General features: G+C 45.5%; 1 protein-coding gene across 5 annotated transcripts in view; it reads right to left on the bottom strand.

Moving 5' to 3' along the window:
* Positions 1 to 2,239: 2,239 nt before the first annotated feature.
* The window catches only part of LOC119461526 (probable serine/threonine-protein kinase yakA), a 66,544-nt gene continuing 55,349 nt past the window's right edge, over positions 2,240 to 13,434 (bottom strand). For all 5 annotated transcript variants that reach the window (XM_049673176.1, XM_049673175.1, XM_049673174.1 and 2 more), the window contains exons 5-6: positions 9,889 to 10,183; positions 2,240 to 7,310 (exon numbers count right to left, since the gene is read on the bottom strand). In XM_049673176.1, the coding sequence (XP_049529133.1) occupies positions 6,994 to 7,310; positions 9,889 to 10,183 (612 nt within the window). In that variant the 3' untranslated portion in view covers positions 2,240 to 6,993. The remainder of the gene's footprint in view (positions 7,311 to 9,888; positions 10,184 to 13,434) is intronic.

Here is a 13,434-nt window from a genome sequence, read left to right as displayed (position 1 = left end):
GCAGTACTTCTCTTTTCTGCTCGTAGGCGGCGGCACCGCCCCGAGCAAGAGCGCGGGTACACGGAGGAGTGTTAGATATATAAGGCGCGTCTGTGTAGCTCTCTGCAAATGCGTTTGTGGCGCAATGGTTAAACGCTCGGCGATCTATCGTCGCGGACCGAGAGGTCGTGGGTTCGATTTCCAAATTTTGCATGTTTGTGGAACTTTTTCTTCTGGTTTCTTTCTTTGTATTGTGTTCGCGTACATTGTAAGAACGTCATTCCGTATTTCCGTATGACGTATTTCCGTGACGGAAATACGTCAGTGAAGTCTTGGTGGACCCCGGCATAAAACACTTTCGTGTTAAAAAAAAAAAAGGTGGTCGCAGTTTCACCTGAAAGGCGAAGCATCAATTGCGATAGCAAATTTGTAGAGAGCTATACGGAGTAAATGATAGTAGCTTTATCAGCTGTATAAACTTCGACATGCAGCAGCACCGGCAACACGCAGAACTAATGTCGACGCCGTCGGTTCGCTCAAAATGCGTGCGGCGTTGCTGACTGGTGCCGGAGCCTCTGATATAAATAGGCACTTGGTGCCGCAGCTAAAGTCACCTCCCTTCCCTCCCCCTCCCCCCCCCCCCACCGCCTTTAGCGCGTCGGAAGAAGGCGCGTTTGCTCTCATATATGGTGATTGTAAAGGAGGAAAGAGATGCCTACTTCTGCAGCCCTTAAGGGAGCACAGCGCAGAACGCGCGTTTGTTTTCCGCCGTGGGTTCACTCCCCGTGAAAGAGCGCGTCCCTCGCGCCCTTTCACTCGCACATGCAGCGTTCGTAGGCGCGCGGCGACGATTTCATCTCCATTGACGTCATACGGAACCTCACGGTAACGGCGACGGCGACGACGACGGCGACGACGATGGCAGAAATCTGCTTTGGAGTGTCCATATAATTGCTATCGCAATAAAAAAAATGCTTTCTTTGCCCAAGCAATTAAAGCGATGATGTAATATGATGGTATGTTGATGCTGCGTCTGGATGTTCTAGCCCATCTCATGGTATTCAAAACTCAATTCATGGGTGTTTTTCTGCGTTGCCTACCAGACATTGGTGTAGATCCAAGTCAGTGCTAATATGTTCTCAAATGTTTATGGCAGGTAGGTAGGAAAAACTTTCTTTCGTCAGCGTTAGGTGGGGTTATTAGGAGTGGTTTGATGGTGACCTCTTCAGCTCGTTCTATGGCCTGGAGTTGGGTGTCCAGGCCAAAACTGAGTAGCACAGCCTCCCACGCTTCAGGTGAGGGAGAGGCCACGAGGTTAGGAGGAGGCTTGTCCTCCTCGCAGTCCCATATTATGCGATTCCGTGTTGCTAGTTCCCCACAAAATCTACAGACTGGGCTTACATGGCCGGGGTCTATGTGTGTGGGTTTGAGTAGGAGTTCGTTTGTAGTTGCCGCCATGTGATTTCTTGATGTTTGGTGACCGACTCGTGTGGTGGGGGTTTTGTTTGTTAAGACGAGAATATTGTGTGATGTCGTGGTATGTGCATAGGCTTTCGCTGGGTTGTCCACTGCCTGACGGCCTCATCACTCAGCTGATGAATCCTCGGCTGACAAATCCTCGAGCGTGTTGATGTGCCGCTTCATTCCCCAGGTTCTCCGCGTGTGCCAGAACCCATACCAGTTCTATTGTTCTTCCTTCTGGGTGGCCCGAGAGCATGCTCCTGGGTAGCAGTTTGATGATGATCATTTTCTTATTTCATGCGGTATTGTGGATGTGTCCTCATCCAGGCTGACGTGGTGCCCCATTTTTGCCAATATCTATTGTCCTGTTGTTTATTTAGTCGGTGGATTTGAGCCATTGCGTGTGCTTCAATGAGATCATGTTTATGGCAAGAATATAAATAAACTACATCCATGTAGTTCTGCCGGCTTCCAACTTCATGTCGGGGGTGAATATTTTATGTAAAGGTTTCCGTGATGATTTGAGAATAATTGAAGGCGGTGTAACATATATTATACAAGGGTGGTTCATGGTAAGCTTCATGAGGACATGAGGCAAAATACCTTTACAGGCAACCAGTCATTTTGCTTTTCTTAATTATAGGAAGCTTCTCCTCAATGTGCACTTCAGAAGTTTCGCTCCAGAAAAAGCCTTTACTGTGTTACAACATCAAGCCTTGACGTTGACGACGAGTCGTCATGACAAAGTAAGAGTTCACATTTGTTTCACCTTGAGCAGGCAGCAAACACAAGGTGGCAATCTTTCTGACCAAATTTTAATGAAATCGAACAAGAACAGAAACCACACTGAAGGGGATTAATGAACAAGCACACAATCTTTAGTATGAACGATGCTGCGAGACCTATTACCCGTTTGTTTTGAGCAACGAAAAAAAGAATGCACCCCGACTAAATCCAAAATTGTTCATTTGATAAGCCTGAAGGTTAAAGAACAAACAGCTTGTACGCAAGAAGAAAGAAATAAAGAACACCACGACACATCACACCCTCAAGATTTCAGTGCGTGTTCTTTCATCGGGCACCGAAGAATACCTTAAACTAAACAACACTGACTACACGATACCAAGACTTAGCGAGATCGTTTAGTACGGGATGGCAAGCTAGCCAAATAACATATAAACGCATTGCAAGAGCAGAAACTGTACACACAATGAGTCTCTCAAATACGACAAGAAACAAAGAATATCGAAAATCACATACAAGAGTAGAACAATGGTGAAAACAAATAAACTTAAGTACAGTGATGAAACGAATTGGCAAAACAAACAAACTATTCCATGCTCTTGGGACAGGTACTAGTATTGCAATACGCCCAGACCCCCTTCAGTTCTTTTTTTTTTAATTTAGTCTTTAACAGGGGAGGGGGCCACTTAAATTTACTCAACAAAACAATTCACCGCACTGGCACAATGCTTGAGCCGGAAGTGAGAGGTGCGTAATTGCGGCAATGCAGCATCTCAGATAAGACTGGCCTCTTGTGAATGCGAAACGAGCGCCCGCATGCTCTCTCAATAAACCGACGAAGTGGTTGCACAGAAAGGGTGAGGTTTACAAGTGAGAACGCTGCATGAATAGATGCACGTCATGGCCAGAAACCATAAAAAGGCCACGAAGATGTACGTCTAGTGCAGTTAGAGTGCAACTCAGATAAGAGTAGCCACGAACCCCCACGACCAACAGGTCGCAATTTTGCTGCGAGTCTTGCCTCCTAGCAACAAGCTCTCAATGGTTCGAGAAAAAACCATACGCAGCTTTGATGTTTTCCTATTGGTTGAACATTTTTGAACTATTCATATTTCTTCGTGCATGCTTCACAAGGGTTTCAAACAACCGTTAAATCCACAAACTGCAGTATGTTTGATTCCAATTGGTCTTAGGAATAGCACAGCCCTACCCTGTTCTGGTTGTACTAATACGTGTATGCTGACACTGGTTCATTTAGCTAACCATAAAACGAAATCATGATGTACTTTGGGCAGTCAACACATGACCAAACAAAACGCACACAATAATAAAAAAAGAAGTCAATTCCAGCTCGCTTTACCGCATTACAACATTGATCACAGTGCGGTTTAACTAAAAAGCTAACTTTACGGGAGTTCGTGGCTGAGCTATACTAGTTTTCCTTCATGTGAAGAAGCGCAAGCAACAACATCTGATAGGCATGAACTGGAAAGACTCATCTGTCCTGTTTGTATCTCTTCTGCTCTATCATCGTTAGTGGTGTCTGCTATGCTTGCAACTTCGACTTGAACGACGCAGCATTGTGCCCATAACAAGATATTTCCACTGTACACGTAAATGAACAGCCCAAGAGCTGTAAACAGACCAGGCACAAAGGGGGCACCACAACATGTCCAGCCGCATATTTCGGTAGGACAACACCTTAAGCAAGCACTATGTAAATTGAGCAATCTCCCCATGCACCTTCAGACTACCCACAAAGGTGTTTTTTGAGTATTGCAATTTGATTGCACTGATGATGCTACGCTTCTGGTGATACTGTCCCAGCCACATACAAATTTGACATGAAACTGTCATAGTGCAAAGCAATAACATATCTCAGAAGATGCAAATGGTGCTTTTGTATATTGCAGTGGTACATTACGATGAGACTTGTACTTTAGAGAGGCATATGAAATTGACATGTGTAAATATCCATCTTCTCAGGTGTGTTAAATATGGCGGAAGCTTCAGAGTGCCTTACATGCAGTATTTTGAATGAGTCTGCAGCAAGCATTTCTGAAAAAGCTTAAGCTGAACAAAGCTATTTCTAATCGGAAATTGTGACTCGTAACAATATACAAATGAAATAACTTGGAACGACTTTGGCACTGAGTGTTTTCAAGTATCTTAATGTAAACAACATTCATTTTAATTCTTGAGGAACAAACTTCATGTTACTTGAGCTTAGCAAGGAACTATATGAATTAACAAACTTCACATTGAAGAGCAGCCAAGGCACATTGTTCGCTGTATGTAATGTCAGAAAAAATTAGTGCACAAGATTGCCTATTCACTGGCCAACTCCAGTAAAACAGCCGTACTCTCAAAGAGTGCTATGCACTTAACTTCCTGCATCTTGCTACCTACAAGGCTTTATCAGCACAGTAGCATGTCCCTACATATTGCACAGTACAGGAAAATTAGGTTTTAAGATGGTAGAAATGCTAAGAAGCTCTATGTTTTCCTGAAATTAACGGTTTCTTAATCAACCTATCAGGTAACAAAAAGTATACTTAGAAATGTAAATAAAGTAAAGTACAACACTGATCACAGGCTTTCATGATCAACTGTACAGCAAAGCCTGCATATACAGGGTGTCCGAGCTATCACGCAGCCCGATTTAAGAAAAAAGAGGAACAGCGCTACGCGAAGCAAACCTAGTGTATATTGTTTCCAGTACAGTGGAGTAGCTGCCAGTAATTTTTTCGTTACTGAGATTTAATTAGGTAATTGTAATTAATTATCTAACTCAATAAGTACTGTCCTAATTAACAAAGTGTCAATGAGAAAATGTAGAGCAACATGAAAAACTCCCAATACAGCATTCTGTTGCTCAATATGTGCTACATAAATGTGTTTTTCCAAGCGTGAAAGAAGCCCGCAAATACACGCAGAATTGTCGCGTGACTAGTCGCTCGAGGCACTTCGCGTGTATTCGCGGGCTTCTTTCACGCTCGGAAAAACACATTTATGTAGCACGTATTGAGCAAAAGAAAGCTGTATCGCGAGTTTTTCATGTTGCTCTACAATTTTCTCATTGACACTTTGTTAATTAGGAAAGTACTTCTTGAGTTAGATAATTAATAGCAATTACCTTATTAAATCTCAGTAACAAAAAAATTACTGGCGGCTACTCCACTGCACTGGAAACAATATGCACTAAACTTGCTTCGCGTAACGCCATTCCTTTTGTTTTAAATCGTGCTGTGTGACAGCTGGGACACCCTGTAAAAAGAGAGCTTGTACAAACACTCCTCAGGGCCATTCTATGACGAATGGTTTTGATTGGCACTTGGAACGAGAGATGTAAGGTACAATGTAAGGCACATGTCAGAACTACTTACAAGTTCATGGTGAGGAATCGAACACAGAAAAATGGCAAACTCAAGCACACCACTGTGACTCAATGAACTATGCCAGGGAGTTTTAATTCAGATATGCAGCCTCTCTGTATAACAGAAAAAATCAACAACAGTATTAATGCAGCTAAATAAGAAGGCACTAATAGGTGAATGCCTTGTGTAATACCCTGTGACCAGGTGAATGCCCTTTGTTGAACCGTTTGTTTCGTCATGACTACAGGCACGGAGGTGTCATTTCATTCATAAAATCCATGAAAACCTATTGACCACGAGCACATATAGAGAGGCTAGGCTTTTTGCAGAGCCAGAGATCACTGCAGATCCCTCAAGCTAGTCTGCTCTTGACAGTAAGGTAGCCCATATGTGGAAAATTACGCCAAACCACGTCATAAAGTGAGGCTTCTATCTTTCCTGCAATGACTTTCTTAAGATGCTCATACTTTTATGACTACGATTGCAGTTTGTGGTCACTTATCAATAGGGTGCAGTGTCGCATCCCTATTTATGGCTCAATTCTGGCAGCGCACGAAGCTTGAACGCTCACTGCTGTGAGCCATTAACACAATTATGGCAATTTAATGCTGCAAACTGACCAAATTTGCAGTTCAATCCACCACATATCAGATAACTGTGCTTGTAGACAAGGAATTGTCATCAAGCAAATCTATGCAGAAAAATAGGCACTGCAAGATCATGTCCAGTGCTTCTCACTACACACGTTCCCCAATATGAAGGGCTCAGCCTTGTGTGCCAGTCTCTCTTAATGAGAAAAAAAAAGAACGCCGAGAAATCGTTTAGTGATATCTATTGCTTCTGCAGACATCACTCCCAATGTGAGCAGCTTTGTGGGGGCGATGGCCATGACGTCAAACTATAAGCAAGCGAGGACCTTTTTTGGCGCAGCAGATGCAATGCACCACAAAGCACCAACCGTCGTGGTGTGTGTGAATGAAATGGAGATGAGAGGTGACTGGGTGTGAGCAGCGAAGAATCACTGGGCAAAAACTTCACAGGATGAAGTCCTCGGCAACATTGCAGCTCAGGCGAGCTAAACCCATAATGAGCATAGCGGGTGCACTGCACATGGAAGTTGCAGAACGTCCGCTGTTTGATGCACTATGCAAACCAAAAGTAAATGAAACACGTTTCTGCAACGTAAATATAGCAACACTAAATCTAGCAACAACACCATGCCACGTCACTGCAAACAGGGTGCACTTCGTGGTCATGCGCAATGGTGACACATTTACAGTTGCGCATGCACACAAAGAGTCTGTCGCATTCCCCTAGATCGTGCGACAAGGCATTTGCATCGCAGGAACCATATTCCATTTATGTTTGGAGTGCATGTACCCTAAGCAATGTTCAGTCGAGCAGCTTCAGTCAATTCACGTTAAGTCCCGTTTCATGACGTAAGGCTCATTAAATTTGACGCCCTCTGCTCTGCTGATTGGGCTGCAGCAATGGGATCCAGGGCTGCCAGTGTTGACGGGGCATAGTGGCCATTGGTCTGTTGCCGCAGAACTCCTCCGGCGGCGCTGTAGGCCATCAGTGAGGACAGTGTCATGACTGCGGGCACGCGGGTGACGGTAGTGATGCCAGCACTACCGGCTTGACTAGTGGGCGCCATGGTCGTCATCCCAGCTTGGCTGAAGCTGAAGGGTAGGCTGAGGCTGATGTGTGGCAGTGAAGCGTTCTTGCTCATCAGGCTGTTCATATCGGCTGCGAAGGCAAGAGAGGGACGCAATTAAAGTGGACAAACGAACATGATGCACAAATTTTAGTCACATGCAGGGAGTGGCCATACAGGCAGAGACCTTGTAGGAGGTTCGGTAGACCACCTCAGCATGTTATCAATTCTTCACAGAAGACTTGCGTCTTCAGCACAAATCAATCAACACACAAATGATACACATCAACATGAATGCACAATGCGACCAACAGTGTTCATGTTCCAAAATGTCCTCTGCTGTACCATTTCGAGGAGAAAACGTGACTGTCTACCAGCACCAACTTGCAAAAACCCTGCATATATAGCGCCCTCTCACTTTGAGCTATGAAGCCATGCCTTGGTGGAAAAAGGGTAGAGCTAAGCAGTGCCCATGCCACCGTAAGAATGTGCCAGTTATCGTGTTCTAAATGACATAAGGAATGAAAGTACTTAAGCCTGTTATTAGGAGCTCCTATATTTACCCACAAATCAGCACATAACGAGACTCCCAAAATATTTAACACATGAGAAACAATACTTCCTTCACAGGCATGACAACACAAAATATCTCGGTCAGAAGCTAACCTATGTATTCAGAACAAGCAGTATACAAAAGTATAAACGAGGCAAGTACTTGGCAAGACTGCAAATTCTGAATGCCATCTATGTAATGAACAATTTCTCTTGTTGAGCTGCTGTGTGCTAAAGCTCTCTCTCCACTATCCTCACTGAGAATATAAATCTACATGAGAACCTAACTGCTAGTTTGGGCCCTTTGAGATCCAAATTGAGCGTGCTTCTAACATTTACATGTCAACAGCCCTACTTTAATTATTTCTTTATAGAGGAAGCTTCCCAAAATTTTCCATGATTTGGCATTATATAAGACTTGATTAACTGTTTTTATTTGGTGGGGTTTAACAGTCCCAAGTAATCAGAGGGGTGGCGAGATATGCCGCTGTGGAAGGCTTCAGAATAATTTTAACCACCAAGGGTTGTTTCACGAGTACCAAAAACTTGGTAAACGAGTAACTATGCGTACCTCCCATTTCTAAATTCACCCGCCACGACCGGCAAACTGAACCTCTGACCATCTGTTCAGCAGCAAATCATCATAGCCACTAAATATAAAAATAGACACTAAACAGAAAAAAAAAACATTTGAGCTGCATTAGTAAATGATGCTTCTACAGTACTAAAAACCCACTCTTTGCACAAGATGAGGCTGGGTAAGCGAGAAAAGGTTCAAGAACTAAAAACGCCTTGAAGTTGCCGCACTAGCAGACCTAGGACGTCAGATTGTGACAGCGTCTGCTTGCACCTATAGTTGACTATCATTAAAGACAGAATACATCGTATCGCAAAAGGGCCAAAGACTAAAGTTGCCAAGTTTCAAGAACTTCTTATTAAGCTACAGCGGCCTATGTATGAAAATATACTATTGAAGACCGTCACGTCAGCCCATTGGTGCTAGGATTTTGAGCAATTTAATCAACTGGAACTTTGACCTTGATTTTCTCTTTTAATAATAAAAAGCGATCACCAGGAAATTAAGCTGGAGTTTTCAAAGAATCCATCTAAACCAATTTAGTGTTTTGCTTTAGTGTGAAGTAACAAAACCATGGAGCTATCTATGGTTGAAAAGGTCTCTTCTATGGGTGGGCGAATATTCGAAGTTTCGAACACGAATCGAATATTACACCCCAGCTATTCGTATTTCAAAATTAACTATTTGGTATTTCTGAATATCCACTAACAAAATAGTTCGCAGAAACTAACTGTCTAGTTCTGGTTACTGTTTTTAGTTTTCTAAACAAGGTATCACAAGCTATCGGGAATGAAAGCCGACAAAAAAGTTTTGAAGCAACGCACAAAAACCAAGCTTTGTTAGCAGTTTCGCGGCTGGGGACTGCATGACAACCTGTGATTTTTGTTTGTAGCCTTCCATTTAGTGTTCATGGCTTTCTAGTCATGTAGCACTTTTATCGTTTATGCTACAAGTGATGTTTTCCTTGCAACGGACTGCATTATATAGTATGTGTCTGCGGCTCACAGATTTTTTGGCAGTTTTTATTTTCCTTTCTCCACAACTTCTGATATTCTTTCAGCAACCATTTGTTTAGTGTTTTTCGGAAAGCTAGTCATATAGCAGCCACTCATTCTTGGAAAGCTCATTTGGAACCAACCTTTAAAGATGTTGAGATGCTATTCCTGCAATTTTTTTTATTAGAATTACTAATCTTGTGTTTAAAACCGATCCTAACTGTTCCGGGTTGTTAGCTGCCTTTTTTTTTAATAGTCAGTACAAGCATGGTACCTAATTATATGGAAATAAATATTCCTGTTGTAAATATCTGCATCTGCATTTGACTATTCGATTCTATATTCGATGTTTACTATTCGTATTAAAAAAAATGTTGCTATTCTCCTACCTCTAGTCCAGTTTGGCTAAAGCTCCCCGATCAGTTATGCGGCGCCCACAACACGGCGACCATGACGTGTTTCCTACTCATACACTCGCTTCCGGCGCTTGCAGTAAGCAAAAAGCATGGATTTCGAGATTCGCGGTCCTGCAATAGTAGTACTCACCCATAGCAGGTTCGGGTATGCGCGTGGAGCCCAGCAGCTGAGAATGCTGCTGCGGGTGCTGCTGACCATCCTGGTCCTGGTGCGCTTGCTGTGGCTGGTGCGGTGACTGGTCGGCCGTGACCGTCGACAGCAGGGCGCTGCCGTGCGCGGCAATGGCCGCTGCAGCCGCGGCGGCTGCGGCCTCCACCTTCACGATCGGTCCGCACGCGGCGGCCGCGCTGCCAGCGGCTGCACTCTTGGGCTTGCGTTTCCTGGTCTGGATGCTGTCCTTCTTCATGGCCAGCGGCCGGTTCACCTGCGGACGAGCGGCGGCGGCGATGGAAAGTTATTGAACCCGCCGAGCCCAAATTCCATTCCACATCGAATAAAATTAAACTAACTTGTTCCCGTTTATTTCTGGCCAGCAGAGGTGCACGCTCGCACGCAGAATAAAAAAGTAAGCGTGATAACTGATTAGTGAGTTTCCACTCGCAGCATAAAATGCCATTTTTGGTATGTGTGTGTGTGTTGCAGAAGCATAATTTCTTCACACAACTTAATGCTCAGCTGTAGTATCCCTTTTAAACAATGTATTATTTTATCTCAAGTGAAAGGTGTCGTCACCGGCCCCAACCGTTAGAACTGGACCTCGGTAAGCTCGTCACCGCACGCGCCAGTTGGTTGCCGCAGAGCTCAAGCCCGCTCGAATGTCTCCGAAAATATGTTTACGCATCGCGATCCGCTGACGAAAGACGTCGCAAAGTTGTTTCCTCTTTCTCTCTCTCCATTTGTTTGTCTTTTTTTTTATGTTTCAGCTGGCAACCGCGGCGCACTATAGCTGGTCACGCGACGGGCACGCATACGGCGGCGCGGCGCCACGCTTGACCTCTCTCAGCCCGTCCAGCCCGGCGCGGCGGACGCGCTGAAACCGAAGCGGACACGTGCGTCTCGGGACCAACTTCTTCCTCTGCCCTCCACGCTTCACTTTTTTTTTTTTCTTTAGTTTTTCTTGCCCTCCTAACGTCTCGTTATTTCCCCACCGCTGCCGCTTCTTGGGAAAAGCGATCCCTGCGCCCACACGATCCTCCGCGGCCGTTTTCTTTAACTTTTGTTTTGGGGAACTTTTTATCTTTCTATTTCTCTCTCTCTCTCTCTCTCTCTATCAATGATTTGTCTCTTCGCTGCTGGTGCAGCGCCCATAGAGTTTCTCACTATATTACCTAGAGGTAAATCTCGCGCTTCTGCGCTGTGTTATGCATGGGAATGCCGGTATATTGTGACTTCGGATTGGCATCGTTCTCGGAGAGCCAGGACGCCTTGAAGATGTGCCTGGCCAGCGCCTCCTCTGGCCTGGCTAGTACCGTTCCTTCTGTCACAATGATTTATTTCCTGCTGAAACACCACGTAAAAAGCTGTTTTAGCTTTATTATTGCACACAAACATGATTTGTTTAATTTTGAGGACATATTATTGAATGTACAAGTATATGAAGTGTAAAAAGTATCCGCTGGCAGCTAAAGTTGGAGGATAGAAGACAAGATTCTCGCTCGCTTTGGAACAACTTGTCTGTTCTTTCTTTTCTTTGTTTGATCCTGCATTGCAGGTGAGTAAACTTTACTGAGAAATGTAATATAGGTACGTGAATGTAAGCCTTTTACGTAGGGTTTAATTTAAGAACGTATTATTTGTGTAGCCATATCCACGTTTTAGAAGAAGCCTCGTTCAACGCCAGCCAACGCAAGCCTCGCAGACACATATCCCGTCATTCCCATGAGGGCACAGCGCCCTTTACGAAACTCGCATAGACGGTGGCGCCAGATTACCCTCTAGGTGTTATAATGAGAAACTTTGTTCAGCGCCGGTACGTTCGAGCGCCTTGACCACGGGTTTCGCTCTCCTGGCGAGGAGGGCTTTGTACTCTCGCTTCGTGCATATAGCAGGCATATGGCGTACAGAAAGCGTCCGAGATCCGAACTTATTTGCCGCCAAACGAGCGGCGGAGTGACACGCTTCAGCGACCACAGGCCACAGCGCACCGCTTGCGTGGTTGTAGTAATGTTGGAACAGGCGGATTTAGCTTGGTAGTCGAGGATGGCGATTGCTCCGCCTGTGTATAGCGCCTCTCTCGCGAGGTACGCGGTTTGTCAGCTCACGTCGGCGATCTTCGAATTTTACCACGCTCACTTATCCTGCTTTCGTAGCGCAAGTGTGTTTCTCATGAGCGTAATATACATAACCGCGGCCACACTAAAGCGGGTCCCAGTCATCGCGGTAGCTCGATCGCTACGTGAGCTCACCGGCTGGGTGCCTGCCGCAGCAGCGTGTGCCGTGCTTTTGGTGCAAGTTTAAGAACCTCCAGAAGTCAAACTTAATGCGGAAATTAATGCCTCATCATGAGATCATAACTTTGGCACATAAAACCTCAGAATTCTTGTTTATAATGGTCCTGTAAAGGAAAAACCGAGCTGGCGCAACGCGTTAAACGTTACAATGGCCATGGGCAAAGGAAAATCAGGTCTGCTGAACGCTAGTGCAACGCGAACACTAGCACCGATGTGATGAAAACGTGGTGCTCGAAATTCGCGCGCATACGTGAAATGCTCACCACCCCGCTTCGTTTTTAGCCAGCAGGTCTCCAACTCAAAGCGGCAAGAAAGGATACAATGACCAGTGAATCTCGACGCAAGAAACGTTGGTTGCTTTCCACGAAAAACAACAGAAAGGAATACGAAGAAAGACGCCATGGAAGCGTCCGTCGGCGCGGACACTGCGTCACAGAACCCGATGCACGCGCCGTAAACACGACGCGTGGACGCGCGACGCGGGAGCCGGTCAGAGGCGCCGAGAAAACCGAGACCGGGCTGATAGACGGCGACGGTGGCGGCCAGGGGAGCGCGATATAAAATAGCATCGCACGCCCCCGCTCGAGATAGGGGGGACCGCCCTTATCTGCCCTATTAAGGCCCTTCATGAGCGCAGCCCATGTATGGGGAGAGGACGAGGATTTAGCTGAACGCCGAAAGCCGCGCTACTGCACTGCGTACATACTTCTAGAAGGGGCCTGCGAGAAGATGCGTGGACTCAGATCTTGAGTTTTTCGCATAAGGCTATACCACTCGACTGCTGCTCAAAGTTCAAAAGGGAAGGTATTGCATTTGCGTCGCGGCTTGAGCGAGGGTCTTCCACGCGAGAGCTTTCGAGACACAGTGTTCCCTGAAAGGCCCGGAGTAATCCGAAAAAAAAAGAAGGTTATATGCCTCCTAATTGCCACCTCCGAGACACCAAATCGATAGCAGTTTGCTGAAGCACCCGCACTAATAGCCCAAGATCAAAACAATTACCGGCCGAGCTCGCCAGGAAAACCCCCGCCTGATGCAACACCATCACCACATACACAGTTCTATAGGACGACATTTCAGGGCCAGCTTTCTAGAACCCGCTTTGCTAGAGTGACATTAGCGCGGAATGTAAGTTGGGATATGCCACGATCGCCTCCGCCTGCATCACAACTTCGACGGTTATCGCGTTTCCGCTGAAGTCTCTCCTCAGCCTATAGACGTTGTCCGT

Source organism: Dermacentor silvarum, chromosome 8, assembly GCF_013339745.2.
Source record: "Dermacentor silvarum isolate Dsil-2018 chromosome 8, BIME_Dsil_1.4, whole genome shotgun sequence".
Lineage (NCBI taxonomy): Eukaryota > Metazoa > Arthropoda > Arachnida > Ixodida > Ixodidae > Dermacentor > Dermacentor silvarum.
The sequence above is the reverse complement of the archived record's forward strand: the minus strand, read 5'-3'. Positions and strand labels throughout refer to the sequence as shown.